The sequence below is a fragment of the Tachysurus fulvidraco genome, chromosome 7, assembly GCF_022655615.1.
Source record: "Tachysurus fulvidraco isolate hzauxx_2018 chromosome 7, HZAU_PFXX_2.0, whole genome shotgun sequence".
NCBI classification, from domain to species: Eukaryota; Metazoa; Chordata; class Actinopteri; order Siluriformes; family Bagridae; genus Tachysurus; species Tachysurus fulvidraco.
Genome location: NC_062524.1, coordinates 21,552,401 through 21,568,038, shown reverse-complemented (window position 1 = coordinate 21,568,038; position 15,638 = coordinate 21,552,401). Strand labels below are relative to the sequence as shown.

General features: G+C 37.8%; 1 protein-coding gene across 1 annotated transcript in view; it reads right to left on the bottom strand.

The window, feature by feature from the left end:
• Positions 1-2,617: 2,617 nt before the first annotated feature.
• Positions 2,618-15,638, bottom strand: part of abcc2 (ATP-binding cassette, sub-family C (CFTR/MRP), member 2) — a 43,758-nt gene continuing 30,737 nt past the window's right edge. The window contains exons 24-32 of the mRNA XM_027166041.2: positions 13,900-14,055; positions 13,444-13,643; positions 13,227-13,353; positions 12,599-12,700; positions 11,930-12,073; positions 7,805-7,963; positions 6,815-6,981; positions 4,023-4,217; positions 2,618-3,380 (exon numbers count right to left, since the gene is read on the bottom strand). Of these exons, the coding sequence (XP_027021842.2) occupies positions 3,251-3,380; positions 4,023-4,217; positions 6,815-6,981; positions 7,805-7,963; positions 11,930-12,073; positions 12,599-12,700; positions 13,227-13,353; positions 13,444-13,643; positions 13,900-14,055 (1,380 nt within the window). The 3' untranslated portion in view covers positions 2,618-3,250. The remainder of the gene's footprint in view (positions 3,381-4,022; positions 4,218-6,814; positions 6,982-7,804; positions 7,964-11,929; positions 12,074-12,598; positions 12,701-13,226; positions 13,354-13,443; positions 13,644-13,899; positions 14,056-15,638) is intronic.

The window sequence follows — 15,638 nt, the reverse complement described above, 5'->3', positions numbered from 1 at the left end:
TCTCTCTCTCTCTCTCTCTCTCTCTCTCTCTCTCTCTCTCTCTCTCTCTCTCTATCTATCTATCTATCTATCTATCTATCTATCTATCTACCCCCCCTCTCTATCTATCTAACCTCCCTCTCTCTGTCTTTCTCTCTCTCTCACTCTCAAGTGTGATGGCTGAAAAGGCATTGAATTTTGTTACATGACATCAGTTACTGTTTTGTTCGAGTCATTTTGTTCGTTCTACTCATGCTAAACAGTCTAGAACAAATTGAACATGTAAAGCATAAATACACATTTAAATACATAGTACACAAAAAAGAAGATGTCAGTATAAATTATTTTGGTGTTCTGGATCTTTTGTCAACACTAAAACTCTCCAAATAAATAAAATATGAACAAATAGTAATTATTGTTAGCAGAATAAACAGTGGAACTGCAGCAAAAAGTGCAAGTGCAAACAAGTGCTGCTCCAGCCGAAAGATACTGAATACTGTGTGATGATTTGCTCTAGCATACTGGGATGTGATTTCAAGCCACCCAAACTAATGTCTTTGGAGAATTCCATGTGAAAAGTACATGCGGTTCTGTTTTTGCCCCAACACACCATCTCTCTCTCTCTCTCTCTCTCTCTCTCTCTCTCTCTCTCTCTCTCTCTCTCTCTCTTTCTCTCTCTCTCTTTCTCTCTGTCTCTCGCTGTCTCCTGCACTCCTTTTTCAAGCAAACAACATGACATGTTTTCCTCAGTTGAGCCCAAAGCCAATGCCATGTCAAAGGAGCCTCTAAACCAGTGATGCTTCTGTCTCTATGGAGATATTTACTTTAACTACAGATGGAAGTACTTTATTTTTTCAGGAGGAATATCTGTATGGAAACGGATTTATGGAATATTACGTAACTGGCAAATGTATTCATTCCTCTGTTAATCCTATTATCAACTATACTTTATCCTGGTCAGGGACAAATTTATCAATTTTGTGTGTGTGGGTATGTTGTTATTTTCTTGAACGCAAAAATACAAAAATGCAAAAATGAATATCAGAAGAAGAAGAAGAAGAAGAAGAAGAAGAAGAAGAAGAAGAAGAAGAAGAAGGTTTTTGGAAAAAGAGCTTATACAAGTATGTAAATCCTGTTGAAGAGAGCAAAGATCCCCTTCATATAAAACATTTCTGCAAGGAAGAAATTTTAATTTGCTAGCCTCTTACAAAAGACCGAGGCTTGTATTTACAGGCAAAATGTGCTTCAGCTGAAGGTTGTCTTTTTCTTTTCCTCAAAATGTACAAGCCTTTCTGTTTAAATTAAGACAATGTGCGATATATTTTCATTAACTGGGGAGCTGGATGGATAGAGACACCCTTTATCTTCTTGATTGAAACTTCCTTCAGACAAAAGTGTTTATTTAATTTAGTTGTTTAAATCCATGGAACTCATTGAGGACACAATCTCAGTCAGATAAAACATATGCAACTTATTTCTTTTGATTAAAAAATACAGAGATAACACAAGCCTGGTGATAATTTCTGGAAAATGAGCTTCAAGCTGTGTTTCTAAGGAGGTTTATTCCCAGAAAGAACCCACGTTGTATTGAGTAATGACTGTATTGTTTGACCTTGCAATATCTAAGAAACAATATATCAGGGCAATTTGTGGACAATGATTTTTTTAAACTAAGAAAAATGATTTCAATGGTAAGGAAGAAATCCTGATTAAATGCGTATGAAAATTACAAGGTAATTCTGCAATAATTGGAATAAACCCGGAGTGCTGCATTATTAACAGAAGGAAGGACGTAGAAAGTAACACGTCTGTGGAAATGGTTAGACACGAGTGCAGTTTTCTCAAAAAAGGCTCTTAGGATGTGGAGAATTGATAAATAGAGCATCAAAGAACGGTTATGATCAAAGACCATTGCTGCATCTTATACAGGAAAAAACCCTTAATAACCAGATCTACTCACTGAAGAATAATTGTTTGGAATTTATTACACCTGAAATGAGTTCTTTGAGGTTAGACCAGCAAGGTGATGAAACGAATAGACTGGAACCTTTATTAGACGTAAATGCAAGAAGCGACTGTTCCTTGAGCATCCTTCTGCATTGCTAAGTTCCTATCGTAATTGAACTCACCCGGTCATGACATTTAGAAATAAATACAGCAAATAAATAAGTAGACTATTCAATACCCTGCAATTCAGAACATGTTCATCTTTGAGGCAGATGGACTACATAAGATCATAAGAACATAATGAACATAAAATAAATAGAAATGATGGATATTAAATAATTTAAAAAAAAACATTTTTTTGTAGGTTTTCTGTGTCATTATTACATAGAAATTTTTATACAGTGTATAAATCTAGTTTTCCTGGTTAGCATGTATGCCTCACACCATGCTACTGGGGTTTAGTCTGAATACTCCAGTTTCACATAAAAGCAAAAACTTTTTTCTTGTATTGTTGCATCTTTCAGGAAAAATTATTTGTCCATTCCAAATAAAGTATTTGTATTCTAACCTTAATGCTGTATTTTTACATCTATAATAAAATACTGTGAACATTTCAGAAACAAACAACGATCACTATCACAAATAAATAAATAAATAAATAAATAAATAAATAAGTAGATGACCAGTAATATCTTGGACACTTTGTTTAATTGACTAAGTCAGAAAAGAAGCTAAATTCATAAATAACGCAGATATTAAAAACAACAACAACAACAAAAAAAACCTAAATGCATCCTTACAGTTTATACATGTAAGTGCACACACTTTGTTCAGTTCACATACACTAAACATGTAAATGTACAAACAAGTAGCATTGCTTGCATACATACAGCCTAGCACGCGCACACACATGCACACACACAACAATGCAAAAATGAATTTTACTTTCCACACAATGACAAATACCTTAAAAAGCATATTAATGGTCTTGAAGAAAGTAAACAAAACAATCTTGGACACTCCACTGTACTTTCTACACGGATCATCTCTTGTTTTGTTGTATATTTTCCTTGTAAACTGCTCTATAACAATGTCTAGTGCTGCAAAAAATCGAATTGGATTAAATATTAGATACAGAACAAAAACCAGAAAGAAGTTGTTACAGCTTTTCTACCTGTTAGTGGAGGTTTATATTGTAAAGAGACTAATGGTTACTCTTCTTCCGTGCGTATGGTCACAAAGCATCATTGAACACAATAAAACCTGCAGCTTCTTATTTAAGAGTCCAATAGTTCCCTGGTTAATTCAGGCACTGCTATCAAGTTCAAAGCACTGAGTATTGCATCGGTGAGATCCCAGCTTCTTTAGCCAGAGCATAAAAGTGTCCCTTCTTCTCAAACAGCACACTCGGGGAATCAAACTCCACTATTTTCCCAGCATCCAGAACCATCACCCTGTTAAAAAAAACCCCACATGAGTAGAAGCTTATATTGACAACCTAGCAGCCAGGATTAGAATCTTGATTACAGCTTGTTTTGTTCCGTGAGAACAAAAAATGTTAGAATGCAAATTCGTTGTGATGATACCACAGGGATAAATGCCTTTAGTCTGTTTGTATATTTTCAAGGTCAACTGAATCTTTTTGTTGCTTCTTTAAGGTACAGACATACCGCATGAGCTACATTATTTCTATACAAACCCCTGATTTACATAAATAGAGTTATTCTTTGTACAGCTCTCACAACATGCTCACTATTTGTATGCATAATTAATTCCATGTGCATATGCAAATTAGCAGGTTTTGACACATGCTGAATTTTAAATATTGGCCTGAATATCACTTCTGTGTGACTCACGTCATCCTACTCAGCATGGAGGTTTAGTTTTTTTTTTATGCCTGTTAAAAACATGACAATTACTTTTATAGTAAATAGCATTTATTTCACAGGGACTGGAAGGTGGCGCAGAAGCTTTAGAGAGCCTGGCTTGGCATCATGTATGCATACATTTCCTCTGGGTCCAATGGTTTTCTCCTCCAAAAACATGCCTGTAAGTGAGCAAGTGAGAACTTAATCATGTCCACTGTGAGATTTTACCGTGTGCTGTTGAGGATGGTGTTGATACGATGCGCGATGGTGAGCACAGTGCATTGAGAGAATTCTCGCGTGATGGTGCTCTGAATCAGTTCGTCTGTCTCTAAATCGATGGCGGCCGTGGCCTCATCGAGGATCAGGATCTTTGACTTCCGTAGCAAAGCCCTAGCCAGACACAGCAGCTGCCTCTGTCCCACGCTGAGGGAAAAAAATACAAACAGCGGCTGTTTAATAGAAACATAAATAAGATATGCTCACACTTTTGGGTCAATTTTAACAGAACTTAATTAATAATTGTATTTAAAAAAACCTGATAAATAGTGTAGAAAAGTGTGCAGCCAACACCCTTATCCAGAGTGGCTAACATTTTTATTTCATTTTATAAAACTGAGCAATTAAGGGGTTAAGGGCCTTGCTGAGGGGCCCAGCATTGGTAGATTAGTGGACCTGGAATGCGAAATTACAGCCTTCTGAGTGTTAGACGAACACTTACTTACCACTAGCTTACAACATCCAACAATTTATCTGTACGCATACCAGACAGGAAAGTGTTTTATTGCTATCACCTTTGGGAAAAGGTTTCTGTGTACAACTCTTTCTATTTCTTCAGAGTAAAAGAAAAAAGATATCCTGGAAATAATTCTGCCGGCTCTGAAGAACTGTTCTCAGAAACAAGTTTTCACAAGACTGTTCTGTCCTTGAAAGAAAGCCCATCTCCTAAAACTGGGTATACATTTTTAAAAAGTGCACAAAATTAATAAATAAATATCTAAACATTTACCTGGTGTTGTCATTATTTAGTGTACATACATACACATATACGTAGTAAATAAGTGTCACATGATTTGACCCTTATTTAGTGTATATACATACATACTGTATAAACATACTAAATAAGTGTCACATGATTTGACCCTTATTTAGTGTATATACATACATACTGTATAAACATACTAAATAAGTGTCACATGATTTGACCAGGACACATTCTATTCTATATAAATCTCCATACATAGTACTGTTGACTACAATTGCAATAATGATCCACTTCCACTTCTCACAATCTGTTTTTAACAACACATTCAGAGCTGAGTGAGAGATCAGAAGCATAAAAAAATGGTTATGGACAATGTGAAGACAATCTCCCTGATGCTGAGACTCATTATATACTTGTCTTGCCTAGAGCCTTGAAGTTTGCCATCTCATTAGCTATCCATACAGCCGAGTGCGCACACACACACACACACACACACACACACACACACACACACACACACACACACACACACACACACACACACACACACACACACACACACACATACAGGTTTTACACATACTTTGGACTTCCAGCATTAAGCAGATCAGGCCTTGGCTAGAGCGTGTAAGCGGTGGGATTTGAAAGTTACAGTACTGAGCAGCACAGATTTGCATTGCAAAGATTTGTACAGTGGATCTCCAGCCACTGGTCACTGGCACAGAATGTAATTGCTTCAGTCTTTTTACAGCTTTCAAATTAGAGTACACCCATCTGGCCTCAGCCTGACAAAATGATTCACTTTCTTGGCTCATGCCATCTTTTGTGTAAAAAGTATACTGTACAGCAATAACAAGTTCTTATTGGATTTTTTTCAAATTCTAAGTACAAAGTATCTGAATTTTTTCATCGAGCCTCCGACGTCGTGCCCTTACTGTTATTGACAATAAATGGTTATTATCTAAGACAGCTGAAGATTGGAAATTTGTTCTCCAGTCTTCATTTGTCCGGTTTTAGTGAATCTCTGCCTGTTTAATTTTTTGGTTTAAAATTTTTTCTATTCTGAGATTCTTTTTGCTCACCACAATTTTACCGACTGATTATTTGATTATTTACAGTGTCCTGTAGTCTTGAACCAATCTGGCCATTTTTCTCTGATCTCATCAACAACAGAACTGTGAATCGCTCAACGTTTTTTGTTTTTCACATCATTCTATATAAACGCTAGAGACTGCTGTTTGAAAATCCCAGACCATCATCAGATGCAGAAATATTCAAGCCAGCCAATGGTGTAACGATGAAAATGACTTCAATCAAATTTTCTCTCGTTCTCGTGGCTGATGTGAACGTTACCCAGTGCCGTTAGCCTGCATTTAAATGATTTTAGGCACCGCACTTCTGTCACGTGATTGGCTGATTAAATAATTACACGAATATAGTCAATATACAGGTGTTCCTAATAAAGTGTTCATTAAGAATTTGTACATAATTGCAGAACTGACATTTCTACCTTTTTGTTTTTTACTGGAGTTTAACAGTATTTCCTATAAACATCAGTTGTTGAGCTTCTCTTTGGGAGTGACAAGATTGGACAGGATTAGGAACGAGTACATCAGAGGGACAGCTCATGTTGGACGTTTGGGAGACAAAGTTAGGGAGGACAGATTAAGATGGTTTGGACATGTTCAGAGGAGGGCGAGTGAGTATATTGGTAGGAGAATGTTGGACATGGAGCTGCCAGGCAGGAGGCAAAGAGGAAGGCCAAAGAGGAGGTATATGGATGTAATTAATGAGGATATGAAGCTAGTGGGGGCAAGTGTTGAGGATGCAGAAGATAGGGATAGGTGGAGAGAGATGATTCGCTGTGGCGACCCCTGAAGGGAAAAGCTGAAAGAAGATGATGAAGAAGAAGAAGGCAACACTAACTTCAGGATTGAAGTCAAATTAATATATTTGGAGTACTAAACATATACAGATATACTGTACATTATGGCATGCACACTTCATCCCTAATTTAGAAAATCAGGTTTAATCCTACCTGAGATTTTCTCCTCCTTCTGAGACTTCATGCTGCAACCCTGCTGGCAAAGTCCCTACAAATTCCTTCAGGTGAGACAATTCTAACACTTTCCAGATCTCCTCATCACCGAACACCTCAAAAGGGTCTAGATTCATCCGAAGAGTCCCAGCGAACAGCACTGGGTCCTGCAAATAAAAATGATGTTTAAAATGATGGCGTAACATTGATGGTTATCTATTTAGAAAACAAATAGTCGAACCTGACCAACATTCCTAAGATACGTGCAGTGAAACAGCACACTGACATAATGTTCTTATATATTATATATTTTATTATACAGTCCATTGCTTTTGGAGTCTACTTTATATATATATATCTTTTAGTCTATGCACTTAATTCAAGATTCTCTATGAATTATTCACTACAGTAATGCAAGTCATTCTTAATCATTAATTACATGCATAAATTGTACTGGAAATAAATATTTAAATAGGGATTTTTAAGTGATTTTTTTTTTTTATACACATGATCGTAGCCTGTCTACAGCTGTGCGTCTTGCCGATAAATCGATCAAACACGTACTGTATGCCAGCATTTTTTTTTCTGATGATTTTGGACTAGATTCTGATGAACGTGGACTAGAGTCTTAACTACTAAGCCTTCACTAGGAGTTTGTGTTGATTTAGGAAGGTTTGCAAATGTAGTTCAGTCTAGATTACAGCTATGGACTTTATCTAATATCGGCTATTTTTGTACTTCTGTGCATTTGTGCAAACATAACCATCTGTTTCAGATTTTTTATAAAAAGGAAATATTCTCTGAATAACGTGATCATTGAGCTAAAATCCGGGAGTCTGTAGTGACTTTATTGTATTCTAAAATATTAGTGCCTGCTGTTTATGTGACAAGTAAAAATTTAAATACTGAAATCAGATACTGACTTTCATTCAAGCTATTCATGCATACAGTATTTGTGTCTGCATCATTTTTTGTGTACCGACGGCTCACCTGTGGAATAATGGTTAATCGGCTCCTGAGAGTGTGGAGGCCCAGGGTGGAGATGTTGATTCCATCTATTGAGATACTTCCCTCAGCTGCCTCCATGATGCGGAACAGACAGTTGGTCAGGCTCGATTTGCCTGCTCCTGTGCGGCCAACAATGCCGATCTGTAAAACAATCATGCAACACAGTGTCTAGTTCTGCACCGATTTACATCCCATCATTATTATTTTAACTAGAATGACTGCGTGAGGTTGCGTCCGTGACCCCATGAACCCGAACGACTCATTATCTGTAAGCACATGACACTTCCAGTAAATCTCCTGGTCCTTGGCTTTTATTTTATTTCACATTGTGTTATTTTGAGTGCCGCTTCTCCTAAACCTAATTCCTGGATTAGTTCAATAGAAACACACTGTACATGTCAGCGAAATTTCAATTCCAAGCAATTCAGGTTTTTTCACAGTATCAGTCACTAGCATGCAATGACTCATACCTTGTAATCAGTTGCTGCTGAATGGCTTTAAGTCTATTACGTACGTATTTTACAGGTATATGCTATACAGTTATTGGTTGGTGTTCTTTAAACTTCCATAAATTCCACAAATCCTATTAGCAGTAATATTTATCAGCCCCACTTTATTCAGTGAATCTGAGATTTGCTTCCATAAAAAAATAAATAAAAATGAATGAATCTTTTGGTCATAAATGTGATTCACGCTTCTCTTCAAGTCAGTGATTTCAATGTCACGTCGAGATTCAATCTTTCATCCAGGACATTTGTACAGCTGTGAACAAATATTAATGACTTAAATTGAATGTGTTCAAATTACTCCAGCAAGTGGAAAGACTAAGAAATTTTCAACATTACATGGTACATTTCTGCAGGTATCGTTTTTTGTTTGTTTCTTTTTTATTACGTATAGGTGTACAGGTATTTGGATGTGTGTAATGACCTTATTTGTGGCTCGGACATATAATACTTCGAGGTCTTTGTAAATTTATTCTGAATTAAAGCTAGAATCTGACGTACAGTGTATAATCACGATAAAGAAAGCACTGATCTAATTAACAAGCCTAATCTAAACACCTGAGCTCTGGATGCCTGCATTGGTTGAAAACATGTTTAAATTGTTTTCTTCGAGGTGTATCATGTTTCCATGGACTTATTAGTGGCGAATTGGTTGAAATCTCCATTCTCTCGTATTTCTCATCTCCGATATCTATCTATCTAATTATCTATCTATCCATCCATCCATCCATCCATCCATCCATCCATCCATCCATCCATCCATCCATCCATCCAATATATTTATAAGTATATACATGCTTCTATCACACCTATGGCAGGCACAAAGCAAGCTGTAACAACCACTATAACACGCCTGGGCTCAAATAAGGTACAATAAGCAATACAAAGCACATCATCATTTGCATGGTACCTGTGCCTGCCGGGTTTGCCAATGCATAAAGACTTTTTGTGCAGTCCCAGATCACTCATAGCCAGACTCTGCATCTTTTGCTTTGATGAATGAAATATGATGAATTCTGAAGCTTTTGTCATATTGCTGGTCTCGCCAGATAAAACACTGAAGCCAGATGTGCTTATGGTATCACATGTGACAGGCACTGATATTAGGTCAGCTGTTCTGCTGCTCTAATTTTAAGATGTTGACTTGTAATCCATTTTGACAGACGCTCTACATGTTTAGCTCATTTTACACTACTGAGCAATTGGGGGTTATGGATCTTGCTTAATGTCCCAGCAGTTGCAGCTTGGTGGACCTGGGATTCAAACCCACAACCTTCAATTTGGTAGGCCAACACCTTAAACACTAAGCTACCAAGTCCCACAGGATTTGACTGGCAACTCTGTCCTAGCATGAGGATTTTGTGCAAAGGTATGAGGTGAAGCTCTTCCAGCATTGGTGTGGTTACTGCAATCCAATTCTGCCAGATGAGTCTAAATGAATCTACTCCCTGGTTTAGGACATTACATCCCAGGATTCAAACACTTTTAAAAGCCTGACTGTTACCCAAACTTTTAGACAGGTGGGAAAGACAACAAGTGAACATGGGCATTACATTTTTCATGTTCCTGTTGCCAGGACACAGAGGCATCTGGGTTTGGTGAACAGGGACAGACATTCTAATTTATTATTCTGACTTTTGCCATTTCACAGAAACAAAGGCATTTTCAAAATGCATGGAGACCACTGTGTGTCCAGTGATGGACAGTTGCATCAGGTTCCTGTCATAACAGTTTCCTGTCTCCCCTGTCCAGACAGCAGTCCTTCTGAAATACTCAGAATGCTAGTAATCTCCTCATCCCAGTGTGCGATGGAACACATTCTGATTCCCTCAGAGTCATTAGATCTGTCTGTCTAGTCAGACAACATAGCCCAGGAAATTATAATCACAAATGTATTACCGAGCTCATAAATAGTGCACTCATATTCATCCCCTATGAACGTATCCTTAACCTGCTCCTTTTTAACATCCGACTGTTCTCCTTCACATATGACACAGTAAAAAAAGAGTAAGAGTGAGAGAAAAAAAGAGAGAGAAAAGAGAGAAAGAGAGAGAGAGAAAGATTAAGAGAGAGAGAGAGAAAAAGACAGAGAAGGAGCAAGAGAGAGAGAAAGAGAGAGACAGTGAGCAAGAAAGAGAGAAAAAGAGAGAGAAAGATTAAGAGCGAGAGAGAAAAAGAGAGAGAAAAGAGAAAAAGAGAGATGGGGAAGCGAGCGAGAGAGAGTATGTGTGAGAGAGAAAGAGAGACAGAGTGTGTGAGAGAGAGAAAGAGGGGGGGAGAGAGAGAGGGGGGAGAGAGAAAGAGAGAGAATGAGAGAGAGTGTGAGAGAGAGTGTGAGAGAGAGAAAGAGAGAGGGGGGGAAGTGTGAGAGAGAGAGAGAGAGAGAGAGAGAGAGAGAGAGAGAGAGAGAGAGAGAGAGAGAGAGAGAGAGAGAGAGAGAGAGAGAGAATCCACATACTGAAACACAGTGGCACTTTGTAATAACCTAAAAATCCTAGCAGCAAATGAGAAACACTGCTGGACACCATGTAGCTGTCTGAGCATAAGTAAATTCTGTTCCACAGGGTTACACCAAGAGACACTGACATAGACTTAGATTAGACCAGTAGCAGGATAATAAGGTGAAATGTATACAATTACAATGTTTGGCAAGACTCTTTAAAGAATGATCAATCTTGTGGAATTTATATTCCACGGAGTCCAGGCAGAAAGGGGGTCATGTCATGAGCTGGTGTCAGTCCTGGTTTATATTTCTATATTAACGTGCACTTGCGTGTTTATGTCACAATACAGAGAGATGGGTTATAGGGAAATGTGGCATGCAGAGACAGGTGCCAGTACTCCCACAAGCTAATTATACACTGATTGTTTGGCATGTGCTTGGTTGTGTACTTGGAATCAATTTGGTGAGATGTTCTTCCTTTGGTTTAATCGAATTCAGTGTAAATTTCTTTCATTCAGTGTAGCATTGCTCAAAATACATCTGAATGGGAAAATGCTAAAGAATAGAATTCGTTCATGCGACACAAGTTAGCAATACAGTAAGTATAACATGTACCCATCTTTCTGAATGAATTCAATTACAATGCAGTTTCAAGTACTGTTTACATTCATTCATTCATTCATTCATTCATTCATTTTTTTCCTACTGCTTATCTGAACTTCTCGGGTCATCTCAGGCGTCATCAGGCATCAAGGCAGGATACACCCTGGACGGAGTGCCAACCCATCACAGAGGACACACACAAACACACACACACACACTCTCATACTACAGAACAATTTTCCAGAGATGCCAATCAACGTACCATGCATATCTTTGGACCAGGGGGAGGAAACCGGAGTACCCGGAGGAAACCCCTTGAGGCACGGGGAGAACATGCAAACTCCACACATACAAGGTGGAGGCGGGAATCGAACCCCCAAAGCTGGTGGTGTGAGGCGAACGTGCAAACCACTAAGCCACCGTGCCCCCTTACTGTTTACATATACACCATAAATTACCATATACCATTACACTTGTCTTTTTTCACCAATTGGGAGTCACACACTTTTTCTTGGGCAGTGTTTGTGACTATATGCGTCTCAATGGATGCTTTACCTTTTCAGTGTCTTCAATGTTGCAGGTGATGCCATGAAGAACCAGGTCCAGCTCAGGTCGGTATCGGACCTTATAGTCCTCAAATTGGATCTTTCCTAAAGTGGGCCAATCTTTTGGAGGACATTTATCTGTGATCCATGGAGCCTAGACACACACACACAAAAAAAACTTAAATCTAAATCCTATATCTCTTTGTAAGTATATACAGTATAAAGACACTTTCCAACCTTTTTCCACAGAGTCAGTAGACATCAGTAAAGAATATCACATAACACATTTCATCGTTACATTTACATACGTTCTAATAATAAACTTTGTCTTACTGCTTTCCTTTTTCTCTTTCCTAATTACACATAGAGTAAATAAAGGGTATGAAATACAGCAATAAACCATGCACAGAATAGGTGATATTCTACCCCAGGTGTTAATATCACAGCACAGTTAAAAACCATGCTTTAACACACATGAATAATCAGCAAACCCCTGGATAAGGGCAGAAAAATTTGAGTCATTTAGAATAATTTGTTTTATCTACAAATGTTAGTGCCAGGATAAAGCTGTTGCTAAAAGATAAACGAATGAATGGATCATTTAAACCGAATGAATGTGTCAATTTAATACAAATAAAAGTCTACATTTAACGGTTCACTTTAGGAGCTTAAGCCGTACCTCATTTTCAATCTTGGTGTATTCACTGACTCTTTCCACTGCCACAATGTTTGTCTCCAGCTCTGATGTCATTCTCACAAGCCAGTTCAGTGTCTGAGTCACCTAATGGGTTTTAAACAGAGAAGATACAAAGTTAGTCATCTTTTTTGTGTTGAATGTCCACAATGAAAATTATAGAATAAATAAGCATACACACTTAAGCAACTGTATGTATATATATATAAATATATATAAATCTAGTGACTAAAATCCACACATTAAAATAGTTGGATACTTTATTAAATATGATATAAAATCTGTGAAATATAAATAAATAAATAAACATTACATCTTATATAATTTACACATATATCATTTGTTTTTGTTGCGGAAACAAACATTTCGAATACAAATAGATTGAATTCGAGAATTTATTTTACAGATAGGAAATGTGTGAAACATTTGACACAAATATAAATCTATGTAAATTAATACATTTTTTTTATGGTCTGCTCTTCAGCATATATTGTAATGTCAAATTTTTGTCATCAACAATATAGTTATGTGTGTAGCTTAGTGTAATTACGCTTAGTTTAGTATATCATTAATAAGGGCACAATGAAAACTGCTGACAAAGTTGTGGCCTCACATTTAGCGCATACGAGATAGATAATCCGACCAACCCACTATCCAGGGAATCTCGAGATATCACTGCAAACAATGCTGAGAAAAACACCACCAGATTACCCAAGGATTCCAGCCGGATGGCTAACCATCTGCAATTTAAAAATAAACAAGAAAATCTTCATAAGAATATTGTATAATATAACGCAATATGATATAACACAAATTTCCAAGACACAGACCGATTAGAAACAATCCAAGGGTAGACGCTTTTGAGGTTGTTATCGATAGTGACTTTGTTGTATTCTAGAAAGCGTTCCTGATGTCCGTAAGCTCGAATGACAGAAAGTCCAGCTACCGTTTCTCCAAAATGGGAGTAGATGGGAGAACGGGAAACAGAGTCTAAACGCCTCAGCTGCCTTGAAGTGGCCACATAGAACCTCTGCAACAAAGAATAGACGAATGTAGAGACATTCTGCCTGAATCAGGAATATTTACAGAACAGTTATTAGTTTCAAAGAAAAGAGAAATTGCTAGATATTTCACATAGTTTGGGCACAATCTTAAAAGCGTCTAAAAGTTTGTAAAGAAGTCACAAATGTAAAATTTTGCCCAGTGTTACACAAATCAACCTTCTTAAATTTCAAGTCTATCTGGAATACATTTGTCAAATTTGGACATTTTGTTCACTATATTACCTGCACAAAGTAATAGATCACAGCAAGAGGCACAATGATTGCTGTGAAAAGTGGTGTGGCAAGACAGATGACAAATAAGGTGCCAAGGACACCAAACAGACAGAGGACCCAAGAACGGAAAGACGTGGGGATCATTTCATCCACGGTAAGCACATCCTAAATGAGAGCAATTGAGATGAGAACATGCTTTTATACTCCATGCACTTCATATAAATGCGTATCACCTTAGAGGTACAGGATTACTTCCATTTCACTTTGTATTAGTCAATACACAATCATAGATCACAATAGAAATAATATTCTATATTCATACTATACTACTGTAATCACAGAATTCAGATACTACCTTTTTTTATTATTATTTATTTTATATATTTATAAAATTTTTGCATTTTTCTACACAAAAAAACTTATTATTATCCCTCATTATCACAACTTAATTTTATTGTGATCTCAACATAAGAAAGTATGGAAGTCCTAAGAGGCCATGCATTATTACAATTTTTATCTTTCTTGTTTTATCGTGATCATGAAAATTTTATTAATCATTAATCATTCATCAAAAGCATTGCTTTTATTTTGATCAGGTACTCAAACTAAAACTCTCTACAGTATCTCTCAATGATCGACAACTTCCACTTAGTTATCTGACACTAAAGAAGAAGGCTGTCAGGTGTGGTAAATTTAGTTTTACATGCAAGCGTGCACCTATTCAACTGCCTTCAGAGCATGGGACAAGACAACCTTAAGAACAGCAAGGTCTAGATGCATTGAGGCACAATTTATCCCCTCAACGACCAGGCACTATATATAACCATGGCTGATGTGAGGAGAACTCTATGCAGAGTTAACCCACAGAAGGGTTATCACAATGCGGGAATGAAAACAGACCCAAATGCAGGATAGCTATCTGAAACTGGTTTATTAAATAAAACACACAAAACTGGAACAAAGACAAAACAAAAGATGACAACAACAATCCTTCAAAAGACAAGGATTCCGCGCTGCCAAAGGCAATGCGGCACGGCTAAATACTAAAGACAATTAGACACATAAGCGACAGATGTGCTGAGGCGGGAAGGAATAGACAAGGGCAGGGCAGACAAGTGAACACGAAACATAAACTTCTTGATCCTGACAAGGGTGCTGGACCAGACATAATTCCTGGTAGAGTGCTCAGGGAATGTGCAGAACAGCTAGCTGATGTCTCCACTGACATCTTAAATTTCCCTCAGTAGTGCCGCTGTTCCTACATGCCTCAAGACAACCAACATCATCCCCGTGCCAAAGAATTCTACAGTGTCCTGCCTCAATGACTATTGTCCCATCGCACTCACACCTATCGTGATGACGTGCTTCAAGAGGCTTGTCATGAGGCACATCAGGACTTAGCTACCACCTTCACTGGAACCTCTGCAGTTTGTGTATCACCCAAACCACTCCACGGATGGCCCACAGATGGGCATCTGGCCCTCACCCACCTGGACAATAAAGATATGTACACACAAATGCTGTTCATAGACTTCAGTTCAGCATTCAGCACAATCATCCCTTAGCACATGACTGAGAATTTGAGCCCGCTGGGCCAGAACACCTCCCTCTGCATCTGCAGCCTGGACTTCCTTACTGAGAGTCCTCAGTCATTCCAAATTGGGAACAGCATCTCCAGCACAACAACACTGAACACTGGGGACCCTCAGGGCTGTGTGCTTAGTCCACTGCTGTTTACTCTGCTGACT